The sequence below is a fragment of the Momordica charantia genome, assembly GCF_013281855.1.
Source record: "Momordica charantia cultivar OHB3-1 chromosome 11 unlocalized genomic scaffold, Mcharantia_2.0 BLBB01000011.1, whole genome shotgun sequence".
Taxonomy (NCBI): Eukaryota; Viridiplantae; Streptophyta; class Magnoliopsida; order Cucurbitales; family Cucurbitaceae; genus Momordica; species Momordica charantia.
Window position 1 is genome coordinate 5,220,054 of NW_028275159.1, and position 17,913 is coordinate 5,237,966.

General features: G+C 30.1%; 1 protein-coding gene across 1 annotated transcript; it reads right to left on the minus strand.

Annotated features, from left to right (window-relative positions):
• Nucleotides 1–10,860: 10,860 nt before the first annotated feature.
• LOC148208041 (dehydration-responsive element-binding protein 3-like) lies at nt 10,861–12,164 on the minus strand. Its single transcript, XM_088120219.1, has one exon. It carries the CDS (start codon nt 11,749–11,751, stop codon nt 11,065–11,067), a length of 687 nt encoding a protein of 228 aa, XP_087976345.1. The 5' UTR covers nt 11,752–12,164; the 3' UTR covers nt 10,861–11,064.
• Nucleotides 12,165–17,913: the final 5,749 nt, after the last annotated feature.

Here is a 17,913-nt window from a genome sequence, read left to right on the forward strand (position 1 = left end):
TTAAATGTAACTTTTTTCACCCATTAATAACTAATGTAAAATATATCTATAAATATACAATATATAGACAAATGTTATCCTTATACCTAAGTACTAGTTAGTAAAATGATAAAGTTGACAAGATAATTCTACTTTGAAAAGGGTAGTGTAACTTTATTGTTAATTATTTTGACGATGAAAATGTATCATAGTATTAAGATAGAGTATATTATCACTAAAAAAACTGTATAGAGTAGTGAGTATATAATGTTTTCCCAACAACTATATTGATTTCGCTTGCAATGATGTAGTATACCATTTTTACATCGTTGATTATAAGATGTAAGAGGAAATAGTAGTCTCATTGAGTGAGGATGAAGTTGTTTTAGGTTCATATGCACATCCCATCGTCTAGAACGCGTTGGTCTGTCGGTTTTTCCATTGGTGGGGGAAAGATTAAGGTAATGTCATTCTCAGTCTCATTGCTAGTTCTTGTCCGATCCTTCTACTCTGCTCTTTAGGTACGTGATCAGACTTTCCTTGTGGGCGGTCTGTATCTCGTCCCAAGACATCTCTATCGACTTTGGGTGTAATTCATTTTAGTCACGTGACCTTTGGATGCTACACCGCATGCATCTCGATTAACACTATCCCTAACACAATTTTTTTTTAATCAACCTTGAAAAACAAAGAGTAACAAAAAAAAACACGAAACTATTTAAATTGGAAAAATATATAGGTCTAGAATTGTATTTAAAAAGAAGAAAAAATTGTGATGGGCAATAATGAGAAGTTACTAACGTGAGGGAAAGGCATAGCCGCGTTAGTCTGAGGGAGGGTGGGTTGTCGACAAGAGACACTGAAGATATGAGTTTCTGACTCTTCAGTCTTCAGTGATAATGTTTTGTTGGGCCTATAATGGGCCCCCAAAAAGGGTTAGGCCTGCACCTGAAAATAAAATTTATTATTAATATATTATTTTTTATATATCCATTTCTAGAAAGCTTCCTTGTTTTTGTCTGCCTAGTGCCTATATCTCAAGTCAGATCACCATTTTCCTTCGCCATCTCTATCCTCCGTCGCTCTGAAATCCTAAATTTGGACGTTTCTCGCACACCCCAACAAATTAAAATAATAATAATAAAAAACAAATAAAAAATCACCGCTCAACTCCCCTTACTAAAATATTAAATATTTATACACATGTCAATTCATTAATTACGGTCGATGTTATTAACTAACTCATTCCTTAAAAAAAAAAAATAATAAAATCACATAACTACCCTAGGTCCCTAACCCTGAGTAATTTATATATGGCGTCGTCACACTAAATATAATCGGACCATACTTTATATGAATAGTAGAGATAAAACATATTTTAAATATAAATTATTTGGGTGTGGGTTACGATGTGGAAGAAGGGCCAAGATTGAGGTATTAATTTAATCTAATATTGGAGAATCTTGATGACATATGCGTATAAACAATTGACAATTAGGATATAATATAATGTGTAGAGTACGCGTCTACTATATATATATATTTTTAATTAATCAACTTGAAATTTTTATTCCCCTTTATCTATCTTTCTCTATCCAACGTTGAAAAGGGTCAAACTTTATGATGTATGATGTTTTAATAAATTTCATATGGATCATCCTTCAATATTAAATTTGTTAACTGTCGTAAATTTTCTTTCCTAAAATGTGGTAGATTGGAATTCTAAACTAAAGCAAGTTGGTGATGGCCCTTTGCCCCAACGTGGTTTAGAGTTCATATTGTCTTGACTATTTTGGCAAAAATTAATTTAGTGTTTATTCTCTTTCATTAATATTTAGACACTATCATTCATTTATATTATTTTTAGAAGTTGTGGATACGATCGACAATAAACAAAATATTATTTAAAGAATAAGAACGAGAGTAGTAAAAAATTTCATATTAATATAGGGCAAAAAATTTCCATCAACTAAGGATTGTCAGCAGGAATAGACTCTTAACCGTCATATGTACTGGGATCATATTGGTCCAAATGGATAAGAAAATTCAAAGAATTTAGAGAAAATGAGTTCAAGTCCCATGGTCAAATTAGTCGAGGTGCATGTAAATTGGTCCGAACACTCACGAATATAAAGAAAAAATGATAGACGATTATCTTCATTGGTACAAATTTTTTGGGTAAAACCAAAAGTAAAGTCATGAAAAAGCTTATGTTTCAAAGTGTAGATAATCTCGATATATTGTACCATTGTAGAAACGTAGAGATCATTTTATCAATCTCATATATTTTGTTAAATAAAGAAAAATGGTTAAATTAATATCTTGTAATTAATTTCATAAGTACTAATTTTGTCCCAATTACCCCTCCCTCCTTGTTTCTCTTCCCCTACACAAGGAGCATAAAAAGAGTATAATTTTTTTTCTTTGGGGAAGATAAAAAGAGTATAATTAAAGGTAAATATACTTGTCTAGATCTTGACCACTATTAAATGTTTGACAACATCTAAGGGAGAGAAATACAAAAATAGATATATTTTCTTTTAAATAATAAGCTGTCAAATTTTCAATGGTGGTCGAGACATATAGATCTTTATTGGTTAGAAGTCGAGTATTTTCCATGATTAATGATATTTTTTGGACTTTAATTTTACTTTTATTCAAGTAGGTATAAAATGAGGATTATATAAATTATATATTTAGGACCTATAGCCAACTCCTTGAAAAAAAGTTAAAAAAAAGACGACCTAGCCAACTGTGTGTGGGCCCACTTAAATTAAATTATATTCCCCATACCCTTCTTTATACGCATACATATATGATATATATACAATACACAACTCGAGAGATGATTAAATTAAATAATTTGCCCCCAACTTTTAGATTTAAAAAATAAAATAAAATTTGGGTAGAATTAGAAAATAATTTCCAAAATTTCTGTTTCTAATCTATTTTTAGAATGTATAGTGAACGGCCTTCTATAATATATTTTAACCGTAAATTATGTATGTTTTTTCCTTTCAACATTTGAATATGTTGATTGAGATGAAGGTATCGAAATTATAATAATATATTTTATTGAGATTGATGTGTTTGCTAATTTCCCTATCAGTACTAGCTAGTAACATTAAAGATAAAATCCCTTACCCCTCAAAGAAGAAAATGCTATAGATTTAATAAAATAAATTTATATCCAAAATTCAGTTTATTTTGATTGAATCAAATGTAACAACATAACATAATTTACCCTTTTTTATTTTTTCAGTTTAACTATCATGGGGTGGTGGTGATCCAACCTTTAATTTTAAGTAAGGTAAGTAATGTGGGCCAGCATGTTCTACTTATCAAAACAAATAACTTTTTATACATTGAAATTCAAATATGAGGAGGCTTTGTAGACCACAATCTTTAATTAAAGTGATTAATATTATATTATAAACAATTAGAGGTTTAAACATATTGATGTGTGAGATACATGTGAAGTATTGTTAAAAGGGAGGAGGGTGTAGATCTTGGCTGGGATAAACACGTGCACATACAAATTTTTTTTACATGGATGTGACGCTAAGTCCAATATATTTTTTTTGTTCTTAAATTAGACCTCTCATCTTATTTATAGACAATTTTTTTCATCGGTTCGAGCGGACCAACTCGAATCGAATAATCCAATCCCATACCGATTTGATCCAGACAACTTGACACACGTTGCTCTCTGTGTATGATAATTTTACCCTCAACATGAATGATGTTTAGTGAAAGTAAGAGTGGGAGAGTTGCAGTGGGGGATTTTTCAAAGGCATCACCATCCGAGTAATACGAAGTGGAGCCCTCTGCTCCAAATTATTGACTGTTTTCCTTTTAGGTCCGTACTTTTTGAAAATTTAGCCAATTATGTGCGTATATGTGTGGTTCAACGTTGAAGACGGGTTCTGCTATTGCATGCCTCTCCATCATCATCTTTAGCTACTCATCCTTATTTTGTCACCATATCAACCAGACATTCAATTGCATTTGGTAAAAAAACAAAGAAAAAAGAGTGAAAAATTTCAAAATGAAATTAGATTAATACACAAATTTCAACATAGAAAAAATCAGCTTTATAGTCGGTTTTGTTTGAATCCGATCCTTTCAATTTCGTAACACGTATATACGTTTTATAATTTAATTTATTAGACGCACGTAGAACAGTTTTTTTTCATTGACACTTCAAGTAAAAATCTATTAAAAAGTAAAAGCTGTAACAATAATTTTTAAAGTTTGAGGTGAATATTGTAATATTTTATTTAAATTTAAGATGAGTAAAATTTGATATATATACCTTGATAAAGTTATGATGTAAATTGATATGTTCTCTTTATTTTACTATATATATATATGTATATGTATATGTCTATATGATGAGATAGTGATTAATTTGTGTTTTGAGATATAATCATCATACAGCAAGGCATGGTGGTGTGTACCTGGAAGTGTACATTTAAAATAGAGGAATGCTGGAGCTTTTTCTATTACTAATTGAAATTTTCAAGACAGAATCCAAAAATGGAATCAAATTCAAAACCAATCATTATTTATTCACTTTTTTTAGTTTCATTACATTATAACTTTTTGGTTTAAAGGCGGCTACCATACCCATTGTATTTGTAAATGGGTATTCTATCATGTGAATTCTAAAAAGTATGGAAAAGATTAAACCTCTAACTTCTAGAAAGGATATAAAACGTCCTAATCGTTGAATTATATTTGTATTGACATTTTTTATATTCGTATAAAGTGTCCGAGCCAGCTTGTACGCACCTCAACTAATTTCACAGAACAAGTGTCTGACCCTATAACATTTAGTGCCAAAAAATTCATGGAAATTATTCATTCTTAAGGTAGATCGTCATTATGCCCTTTGGACTATGTTTGTTAAATCTTTCTTAAAAGTCTTGGCTATTGAGTCATGTTTGTGTAGGCATTATTTATTCCTTTCCAGAGCTTTACTCATTTCTTTGAGGTTGACAATTCAAAAATCTCCGTCTTTTTATATTTATTGTATTAAAAAGGAAATAAAAGTAATGTTTATTATCATTAAATTTACGATTGAAAGAATAAATCTTAGCTAGTGTAATTTCAAATTCTAATTTAACTGAACCGTGAAGGAAATTATTCCAAAAATCTGGTTGAATTTTTTAGCCCTTAGTTGTTAGGATCCATCTACATAATTTGAGATTGTATTTTTTAATTACATTTTGTCGGGGGAACTGGAGATACTTAGGCATGGAAATTGAATATATATTTTTCTTTTTTTAGAAAAATTATAGATTCATTAGTACCAACTTATTCATACAGAAAGGAGGAAGATGCTTACAACACCACATTAGGCAGCAAAATTTTTAATAATGTATGTATTAACAAGATATTTACTATTAAAAAAGATAGCATTATCGTTAGTTAAAAGTCGGCCCAAAAAAATGTATCAATTAATTATTAGTTTTGTCACATTATAATAAAATTCAAACTTGATTGATAATTGACGAACCATTTAAACTAAAAGGTGGTGGTTGGGATGTATTTATATGTATGTTAAATGTACATTTAGTCTCATTATCAATAGTCTAAATCTTGCTTCTCATGCAAACATGAATTTATAATTCAGCAGTAATTAGTATTTATCTTTAAGCGGTCATAAGTTCGAATCCTCCAATCTCATACCGCTTTTGTACTAAAATAAAATTTCGCTTCTTATATCTTACTCCATGGAGTAATTATTGAAATAATTTCTTTTTATCTCACTTTAATTTATCAACTTCTAAATTTATTCAATTTTTGTTTTTTGACACTTTAAAACTTTTACTCCGATCCCCAGATTTTTTCATGCACAATCATTTTACATCGTTGAATATTTAAAATATTCTAGGTAACTCCAATACATGCCCACTTTGAAATATTAATTTATATACAAAGTCATGTTATATATTTGCAAATAATTAATAACAAAGAAAAATGGTGAGAACCAACATAATTATTTAAAAATGATTGAAGGGCTAAAATAGGTAACAACCAAAATAGAATCATCTAACCCAGACTACCTTTATTGTTTTATAGTTCCAAAAATTAATTTGTTATATATGATAATTAACTGATTAATCAACCAACTTTCTTTTAACTTTTAGTACAACATGTGAGGTAATAGTTAGAATTCGATCACAATCTTCTGGTTGGACACAAATGTCTTAATTAACCTGTTGAGATATGCTAAAGTTGCACTAATTAAATAACATTCAATTAATAACAAAAGAAATATAAAATATCAATATGTTATATGTTGTATTAAAAAAATCATGCGTCACCAATTAAATATCTCGTGTTATTTCTAAAAAAAAAAATCGTATTATTAAATGAAGGGTTGGAAATTGAGGATGACGAGAAAGCAAATATATGTGTGTGGTTTGCAAGGTAAAGATTTTTGATGAATTGAAACATGACCTTCTCAATGTCACAATGGTGTTGAAACTTTTAGCCAATGAATAACTTGGATATAATTCAGCATACTAAAATATTCATGTTCGATCAGAAAGTTTTGAGTTCGAATCTCCATTTTATCTCTACATGTGTTGTACTAAAATATATGAGTCAAGGTCACAATAAATAAATAAATATATATATATATATATATATATCAAACTTAGTGTTATTACATGTCACTTTTTACTGATTTGTTCCAATTTTTTTTTTTTTTTTTCATAATTTAGAATGGATAACTCTTTTGCTTTTTAACTTTATAACTGAGGTACCTCACCTATTCTAAGATTGGAATAAAATTTTTAGTATTAAATTTAGTTTGATTTCTCAAAAGAAAAAAAAAAACTTAGCAAAGTTTGAAAACAAAGACTTTAAGGATAGGTGATATGCCACAAAATCTAGTGTCTGGTCAATGAGGCTGCCCCTTGGAACTTGTTTCAAAACCTTGTATTTTCAATTTTCATTTGTTTTCTTGAGACACGGATTATAATATTTGATAAATTAAATCATTACAATTCCAAAAGTACACGTATATACGTAATTACCATAGCCTCCTTCTCAAGAAGAAAGAAAAAAAATATATATGTAGCCAGTTAACTGCCAGTTGTAGAACAAATATAACTAAATAATTAACTAATGAACTTCTCTCCCATACATTTCAGGTCAATGCATTATTCTCACTAACCCTTTTTTGTTTCCTTTGTTGTCTTAGTGTTACGCAGTTTTTAAGACTTTCAAATAAATTATCAAATATACTTCATCTTCGATAACATTTCTATTAAATATGTTACAAAAAATTAATGAAGAAAAACAGAATTAATGTATACGAAAGTTTTTGGACAAAAACCAGAACATTAAAAAATATATATATTAATTAGGACCAACAGGGAGTAGATGCAAATGTTAGGACTAAAAAAAATTAAATCTTTTAAGATCAGAAGATTAACGTTAATATAATATAATTCGAGAGGTAAAGACAGACTAATCTCTCTATCATGGTTTTTTTTTTTAAATTAATTAAAGATTGACCAAAGTTTACTTCTTTATAGATAAAAACAAAGGCGGCAAGATTTTGTCAGGAATTAGGAAGATGTGTAAATTTAAATTAAATCACCTGATCCGATATTAGGGGAATGTAGGTCTTCCTTGAATAAAATATGAAGTGTCATACCTAATCATTATGTAATTAACCTAATTAATTACGGAATAATCAGACAATTACCTTTGTTGTTGTCTCTAATCTGGTTGTTGTTTTCCCTCTTTTTATTTTTAATAACATCAACTATCCAGCAGCCGTACATTAATTAATTGATGGTATATAAACACGTGCCAATTAAAACGATGAAAGAATTGTTATTCTTACAATTATATTATGGAACCCTATAGCCTGGCAGAAAATTGAAAAATACGTTGGTTTTGTCTATATGAATAATTATTGACTGTGGATCCCCAACGAGATTGAAAATTTAAATTCATAAATTAAAATGAGAACAAAGTAAAAATGTGCAATAATGTCTCATTTTGATTTATTTTATTTTATTTCATTTTGTTAAATTGTGAATTATGAGTGGGTATGCATCATATTCATAATAATGAGTCTATTAATTGGAGGACTAGCTAGTTGATCAATGATTTGAATTATTTAATGGAAAAGTACATTTTTGGGGATAATTAATACATATTAATTATATAGTAAGACCTTTTGCTGCATTATATAAATGAGAAGAGATCACAATTTGGTTTCTTAATTTTAATTAACATATGTATGTATATATTTGATGATTTACTAATTAAAAGTCAACAAAATACAAACTGAAAAATACCAAAATCTTGTTGATTATAAACCCTTCAGCACTTGATATTGAAGGTTAGGATTAGAAATTGAATTTATGCATGAAAACAAAAATAAATATGTCAAACATGAGCTTAACTCAGTATTAATTGGTACCTATTTTTTTATCAGGAGGTCATGAATTCGAGTCCTTAACTCCACCTATTGTACTCAAAGAAAGACCATGAAAAAAAAATTTCAAAAAGAAAGATAAGAAAACAAAACAAAAGTAAATATAATGTGGAGAAATAGTCTAGCCTAGAAGTGACATGATTTTAACATTGAGTTGTAAATTTTGATAAAATTGGACACAAAAATAAAAAAGTTAGATATTGTCACATTTTTATAATATTTTAAATTATAAAGTTGTTTCTTCTTTAAAATTTATGATTTATGAATTATTTTTTTTGACATTAGGCACATGATTATTGGCAAACGCGTGTATGCTAGGATTTGCTTTTCAATCACAGGAGGCATATCAATATGTAGGGCCAATTAAATAAGATTAATATATTAAATATAAATTTTTTTTTCTTTTGACAATAATCTTTATTTTCTTAATGACATCTAAATGATATTAATGAAAAATATATCTTGCAAGGACGTTGGTTTACAGAAAAAGATCTTTCAACGTTGATGGATACTTCTCTCTAGCCTAATAAAAGAGGAAAAAATCCCTAATATTTGAAAGGCCCTTCTTTGGAGTTGCAATTCATTAAAAAAATTATATAACACTATATTATATTACTATTAGGTCAATTATTATTATTATTATTTTTGAAATGGTCAATTATTATCATATTAATAGAAAAAAATAATCAAAATATATATTCATTCATTGATTCAATTATTATTAGGTCTCATGTCAAAATATGTTTATTTGATGATCATAATTATTAGGAAAAATGCAAAAAAAAAAACATAAATTAAAGGGATCATTGCAATTTTGACACATAATTCAAAGTCTCAATTTCAGAAGTTACCCCTTAGTTTTATGAAATTGTTGCCATCGCTATAATTTTGTTTTTTTATTTAAAACTTAAAAAAAGAAAATACACAACCCACCTATAATTTTTTTTTTAATTTAAGCAAAACCACCTATAGACTTGGAAGATTGTTATCATTAAATCCTAATATCTATTCAACCCATAACTTAGGAGAGTTGTTACTGTTATATATACCATGAAATTGTTGTAATTAAATTCAAATCACTAATCCAAAACATAAATGATGAAATTTGAATCTTAACTTCCATGTTTGAATTTAAAAAAAAAAAAAAAACCTCAATCACTAATGCAGTGCTTTTAATGGTAGAGTATAATTATAATAATTCTATAATAAAATAAATTAAAAGTTTGGGTATCTATTAAGGATAAGAGTACTCCCAACTGTCTCCACAATATATTGTCCGTTTGGAGCAGAATCTCATCTTTTAGTTTCATCGAACATGTCTCATAAGATAATTATCTTCATCTATATATCATAAATTATTCTCTTCCCTAATCAATTTGAAACTTTGTTTGCACTATTTACAAACCCAACAGTATCATCATCGTAAAGTATACTTTATTGAGCAAGCTTTTAGTTTTCCCTTATTATATCCTTTTAAACATGATAGTCTCCATATATTTCACGAGACAAATAAAAGAAATAACATTAACAGTAGACAGTTCCTATGACAGAAAAAATACAAATTAGGTATTGAGGTGACATAAAACCCACCATTAGATAATTAATCAAAAAATCACATAATTTTATGGTCTAATTTGTGTGCGAGTGATTTGTTTTTGTCCGCTGAGAGATTTAAAAAATTGAAGCCAAATGCACGTGCCGCCTGCCATGGAAGAGTCAAGTGGAGACAATTAAAAAAATAAAAATAACAAAAAAAAGGTAAGAACTTTTATTATTCTAAGCAGACGACTGATAAGTTTGCCGCAATAAAGTGAAACCAAATACGAACAAAACCAAGAGGAAATCGAGCTGTGTTAAAATTATAAAACTAAAAAAAGGAAATTTGAAATGATTGTAGTTTACTGTTTCAAGCGTCCCATTTGACCAGATATCACTGGGGAAATGAAGAAAAAGATAGAACAAGAATTGAAATTTTGAAACGGGGCGTTTTTAGTTTTATTACTCAACTTTACAAAAACTCCTCCTCCAAGATTTTGTGTTCAGTTTATTGTATGCCCAAAAAATCAGATAGGAAAAGGAATAACCAAAATAATCAAAAAAAGAAAAAAAAAGGGGAAAAAAAATCTAGAGCCAGCCAACTGACAGTATTAGATAAAGTCGGTTTTTTGTATATCTCGTTTATAGCAAAATTTCGATGCGCACAAAATTCTCAGAATGACAGTCACCGTCATCCCCATCCCTTCTCAGTTCTCAGTCATGAGCCACTGAGATATATATCGTTTCCATGCAGGTGCAGCCCCTTGTTCTAAATTTGTATTCAAAATTCAGAGGATTGAAAAAATAATTAATAATGTAAAAATATTGGAGAAGAAGTGAAGAGCTCCAGTGGTTAACTGTTTGAAACAATAAAAAGATGAGGACCACAAGAGCAGTTATGTGTGCATTAATTAAAAGAGATTTGATTTACACGAGATATTTCAGGTGAAACACCAACCAAAATACGGAACGTAGAAATAAATATATAAAGGGGCAAAAAAAAAACGCAAGGGCGAGTAATTTATGTAATTAGGAACACGAACCGAGATTTACAATTACAGTGTGGTCTTAAATATTTAAAATCAATAATCCCAGAAGAAATTAGTGTCCCCAATTCCAATCCCCATTCCCAAATCGTTGTAAGTATTGTAGGCGCAATAATAATCCTCCCATCCGTCCGTGGAGTCCATGAGCACGAACTCGTTATTGGTGGCGATGAAGTCGTAATTGGTGGCCGGGAGAGTGGGTAGCTTGACGATCTCGGTGAGGTCGTCGGAGTGGGTGGGCGGGGCGGCGGCGGCGGAGGAGGAGGAGGAGGAGGAGGAGGAGGAGGAGGAGGAGGGGTCCATGTGGGCGGCCTTGGCGGCGGCGGCTTGGACGTCGCGAGGGGCGAAGGAGACGGGGCGGGGGAAGGAGTGGGCGAGTTCGGGGAAGTTGAGAATGGCTGAGTTACCTTTGATGGACAAGGCGGCCACGTCGTGGGCTCGGGCGGCCATCTCCGGGGTCGGGAAGGTTCCGAGCCAAATGCGGGATTTCTTGCGGGGCTCGCGGATTTCGGACACCCATTTCCCCCAAGTGCGCATCCGAACCCCCCGGTAGAGCGGGTGCTTACTGGAGCTGGCCGCCGATCGGAGGCGTTTGGTCTTGTGTTGGACTTGGGGCGGCGGGGGCAGAGATGAAAATGAATCTGAATTCCTCCAATTGGAACTGCTCTCCACTTCTGAAATTACAGCTTCTTTGGGTGCTGGCGCTGGGGCTGGGGCTGCCATTGTTATTAATTGCTTTGTTTCGGGTCTCGGCAGCAGGTAGCAGGTGAGAGTATTAAATTGGGAGGGGAAGTGTATTTGTAGCCTCTGCCTCTGCCTCTGCCTCTGCCTCTGCCTCTCTAAGTAAACGGGAAAATGAGAGAGAGGGCGATGAAGGAGGGACACAAAAATTGGGAACTACTTTTTGGTGGATCAATTGGGCTTTTTCCCACTTTTCCATCATTGCCAAATGAGACAGACAACGCCTTGTAAAGGCAATGGCCTAATGGGCACCAATGACGTCAAAATTGGCCATTCAAATCTATCATTTTATTTCCCACAAATTTGCTTTGTTAGGTTAGGTAGATGCTTTGTTTTAGAAGATGGACATCACAAATTTTCAGAATTGTGATTCAAACATAAAAAATAATAGTTTATTTGAATGTGATATTTTTTCCATGTAAAAAACAATTCAACCTTTATTTCCATCTAACCACTAAAAATTAAAATAAAAATAAAAAAAGTTGTAAATGGGTGCATTGAAATTCAAAAATCGTGATATGATATCATTTCCTATTTTGTGGAAATTTTGTTAAAAATGCTATGATATATGAAAAATATTACATGTAGAATCCATAAAAATGTCGAGATTTTGTATCGATTAAGATTTATATCTTTTAGTTAATTTTAGTTTCTTTCAATTAGTTAAACATATGGTTTATATTTTCTATTAATTTCTTTAATAGTCCAATCTTGCATTTTAACACATTTGATGAAATTCAAAACAAAATCGAGGAGAAACCATTTCTTCTCAAAATTATAGGAAAATTATGTCAGGTAGGACACCACTTAAATTTTTAAATAAATATTTAACCTTAGCTTTTAGACATTTCCAAAATTTTGATTTCAACGTATTTTTCATTATCTGTGGGGATTATGTTAGGGTGTTATTTTTATATTGGTTAGTTTAAATACCCAATAATTAGATTTTAGATTCCTAATAAGCAAAATAGGCTTGGTTTGTTCTATACATGATAAGGGTGAAAAGTGTGTCGTGTGAAAGTTCAGTGAAGAGTCGAGGGTGGCAAGCTAAAAGGACAAAATTAATGACCATTTTGTTAGATACGAAGCAAAAATATTGAAATGACTTTTATTTATTTTTTACATTGTTCTAATATTTCGAATTTCTTAATAGGGAGTTGGATAATTATAAATATAAGAATCTTTGAATTTGAAGGGAAATTAGTTTGAAGTTAGTAAAAGTCAGCGTGTATATAATGACAATGGATAAAAGATTTAAAATTATACATTTGTATCTAAACCAATAGAAACAGGTAAAAACTAGGTAAATTCTTAAAACAAAAATCTAGGTGGTTTAAATTCTTGAAAAAAAATTCAGTTGATATTTGAGAGAATCTAAATATAATAATGGGGTAAAAACTAGAAAAATATCTGTTAAGTTATCTACAATTTTCTTACGCTACTGTTCATTTATCGCTTATCTTCTTCTTCTTGGAACCCCCAATTTCACGCTTCCTTTTGTCGCCTCCTTTATTATTATTTCCTTATTTTCATTTTTGGGTAATTAATAGCACATGATCCTAATTAACATTGGATTAAATTTAAAACGTCCAAGTTTCAAATTTTAAAAGAAACATGAAATGAAAGTTAATTAAGGGGTTACCTCGTGGAAGGTTAACTTGTATTTAGTTGGATAGAGAAATGTTAACATAATTTTACATAATTTTGAGGGGAGGAATGGTGTCAGATTTGTTTTAAAATTAATCCAAATCAACTCTCAACCATTAATTTATCTTAGATAATTTTAAATAAATAATTGCTAGTTAATTTATTTTTATTAAGTTAAATTATTAAAAAATAATTCTAAACAAAATTTTTTTATATAGAAAAGCTGCTACAGCTATCTTCAACTTTTTTGTTCTAAAATTTTATTCCAAGCTTTTTATTGATTCAAGGATAGTAAAGGAATTTGAGTTTTTGTCGAAATTAAAAGAAAAATAATTAATAGAGGAAAAAAACAAACGAAAAAATATAATAATAAATAGTAGAACATAAACGAAGGCACGTACAAAAAAGACAGGAGACAAAAAAAATGAGCCAAAGAAAGAGGGAGAGGAGATAAGTTTTAGAAGACAGAGATAATTTTAAAGGGGAGAGGGAACATTTTTTTGGAGAGAGGGCACGGTTAAGATAAAAACCCACCATTTTTGTAATATAAAATTGACCCTCTAACGTATTAACGATACCAATTTTCTTAGGCAGATTATTTTAAATCTCCAATTAAATATGGGTTTATATGTCCAAGTCCATTCTTACTCTTAAACGATCCTTAAAAAGTAAATATTACTTTCACTCGTGTATTCTATTTTACTACCAGTAAAATTTTTAAACAATGATGTAGTGTAATTGAAACAAATCGGGGTTGTTGGAAGCAAAGTGACAAATAAATAAATTAATTAAGATTATCTATCATGTAAGCTGCGGCATTTAGATGTGACTTATTTGGTAGAAGATAAAATGAGACAATGATTTTAGTTACTTGCATTGCAGGTTCAACAATAGTTGTGATGAAAGGGTAGAGGACAATAATGATCAATGAGAATAAAACTATTAAATGGTTGTATAATGGCAAATTATATATAATTCTTTTATGATTCTTCTGCTGCTATTCCAACACAATCAATTTGTAAGGTGGTGGCAAACAAATCTTATGTTGGTTAGGGAAAGGAGTGATCTATGATATATAAGGATGGACAATTATCCCCATTGCTATCAACCTTTTTAGATGAAATCAAAAGCAAAACCGTACGGGCTATGCCCAAAATAGATAATATCAAAGCAGGATACTTTGAGTGTCGTTGTCCTTAACAAATGGGTATCAGAGCCATGGTTTAAACCTAACTGTGTCGGTGAAATCCTCGAGTGTCGAACAAAGAAGTGATGAACGTCGAAAGGTGTAATCCGTGAGTGTGTTGTATTAGGTTGTGTTTCGATCTTTGTGCCTTGGATATAAGCAAACTCTCGTTCCGACCTCTGAGAGTAGACATATTAGTGACTATTTGATGGGAGACTCAATGATAATTTGTTCAAGATAATGATTGTTGAATTTGTAAGGAGAGTGCAGACAAAATCCCACATTGGCTACAATTATCTCCATTATTGACATGAGGCTTTTTTAAAAGCAAAGTTGTGAGAGATATACCCAAAACGAACAATATCATATTATTGTGGAGATATTTGGGGTAACATTGTCCTTAACATCAATTAAACCCTTGGTTTAGGTTAATATCTTTTAGACTGATTTGGAAACTATTTTTATATTCTACAATCAAAGTTGTAGAAATTTTGAAAACAGATATGGGTACATTTTCATTATTTTCAAAATTTAAGTTTAAAATTTTAAACGGTGGAATTACATTAAAAAAAATAAAAAAGTGGATAAATATACTCTTTCATGTTATAAACTCATTTTATTTTTGTTAAAATTAAAACAGGTAAAATATAATATATTATAAATTAGATAATATTACAAAATAATAATTATATAAAATTTATAACATAGATATGTTAATAAATTAATTAATAATATTTTAGATTGAACCAAATATTTATTACTAACTATCAATCATTTGTAAATATATTACGAAACACACTTTGAATAAATTTTCTTTAGCTCAGCATTAAATTCTTCCATGTTATGCTGCTTTATGTACCTTGTATATAAAGAATAGTAAATATGTGGTTCTTGAGCTATTTTTCTAAGAGTTCGTGTTAATTATGATGTAATGGAGAATGCACAGATTTTGATTTTTTAAGATATAAATTGATATGCATGTGACGATTTCATGCAAATGTTGGATATAAATTAGGGGAAAATTTTGAAATGATTATGAACATGTGAAATATTGCATGCATAAGATGATATAGAGGTTTTTTAGTGATGCGTGAGAACGATGGACATGTAAAATGATAAATGCGAGATATATTCTTTTAATTTTTTGACCTATGAGACATGATGCATGCGAAAGACATAGAGTTTTTTTTTTGTTTAATTTTCCTTACGGAGAAAAAAAACTTATTTAAATGTGCTACAAATTGCTCCAAGAATATGATAAATGCTTAATGCAATTATTAATACATTATAAATGCATGCAAATGTAATGGTAGACTCTAACTCATCCTAAGAGAGAGAGACATAAATATGTACATAAAATTAAAGTCTAGGGTTAAAAAACCAAACTCCTAAGTTTTGGATAGAAGCGAATAAATTTGAAAGTTTTTTTTGTGGGCCTACATAGGGACATTTAAAATCCCTTTGAAAAGGCAACACTTCTAACCAAAACTTAAACAGATAGCTAGGAAGAAGTAAGGTAAATTATTTTTTATTCTTTTCCTTTATTTTTTTTTAAAAAGTGGTTCATTTAAAGCTTTATGGTTAAAACTTCAAATCAACCCTAAATTTTTTTATTAAAACAAACAAAATGCTATGAATAACATAACAACCGACATAAATGTAATATAAATATGGCGTGAAGTTATGTACTAATGCATCCTAAAGGATAATGGCCCCCAAATTTTCCATATGCTTTGGCAGTATGGTCGACTTGAGTGGATAATTTCATGCGCCTGCACGGGAACCGCAATTCCACGAAGGTCACACTACTCAGTCTCCGATCTAATCCTAAAAGGTAAAGCCCTGGTAGGAGGCTTGTGAATGTGTGTGAGATGCATGATGATGCAAAATAAAATAATAATACAATTAAATGAAGAAAAAAAACAAACAAAAAAAATGGACCCAAAAACATATTACAATAGGATAATAAATGACAAAATAAATGGCTTGACTCTCAAATGTTCCCAGTGGAGTCGCCAAGCTGTCGCAACGTCATCGCGACGCGGAGTGGCCGACGTCATCCCTTGAAGGGTCTCTTTCGAGATAAGGGTTTGGAGTCGCCACCAATCATCTACGAGGTGTGATTGGTCACCTAAAAATAAAAACAAGGTCTGCAAAAACAGATCATTGGTTCGGGAGTCGACTGAGCGTAGGGAAGGTGTTAGCACCCTACGACACCCGTTTGAAAACGGTACCACATTTTGTCAAAAATTATCCCATTATGTTATTTGGTCCAAAAAAAAAATACTTTTTAGTAAGAAAACAATGATAAATAAAAAAAAGAAATAAAACGAAATCAAGGCACACATAAAGACTTGAATTTTTAATATGGTTGTTAATACTCAAAGCTCTTGCCAGTGTGCAAAGACCTTAGTATGCAATTTAAAATCGTTTTTTATAATATAAACTTTTTATTTTTTAATTTTGTTTAAAAAAATAAACGAAAAAATTTATTTAAAAAGAAAAAAAACTTTTATTTAATAAAAACAATGATAAAAATGAGGTAATCAAAGACTTGAACTTGTGTCATGTATGTCAATACCCTAGTCCATTGCCAATGTGATATTGCCTTAGGATACACATTATGCTCTTTTTTAAAATACAAACCTTTGTATTTTTTAATTTTATTTAAAAAAAAGGAAAACAAAATATAAACGAAAATTTAAATAAAAAGAAAACTCTTTATTTTGTATTCCTATAAAACTGTTTTATACAAAAAAAAATAAAAATGAAAATAAAAAATCTTATTTAAACAAACTTATTTAAAATATCTTATTCAAAATTTTCAAATCTTAAATAACAAATCTTCCAAAAACAAACTTTACATACGTATGATTTTAGATTTATTAACTTTAAAACAAAATTTATTTAAGAAAAAAGAATCAATATTCTTTTATTTAAAAATAAAGGGAGAAACCGATTAAAAAAAATGCAGAGGAAATGGAAAGAGACAGAGAGGACTGAATTGAGACTGCCATTAGACCATCACAGAGAATCTCTATTTCTCTGTTAAACGGGGTGAAAACTCAATAATTCGTCTCACTATAAAAATTCATGCTCTCCCCATCCTCGTTTATCATCCACTTGGGACAAGAGAAAAGAAAGGAAAAAAAAAACTTTCATAGTTGACTGATGTAATCGAAATAGGATGAGATGATTGAACTTACCATGTATGAATTGGAATTTGAGGAGATTTCGACAATGAGAGTGAAGTAAAGTTAGATTTGACGCCCATGCAAATTCTCAAACTTGTGTGATGCGCAAGGAAATTT

Bases quoted from the DNA above. Each gene is read 5' to 3' on its own strand.
- LOC148208041 (XM_088120219.1), bottom strand. From the start codon at position 11,751: ATGGCAGCCCCAGCCCCAGCGCCAGCACCCAAAGAAGCTGTAATTTCA.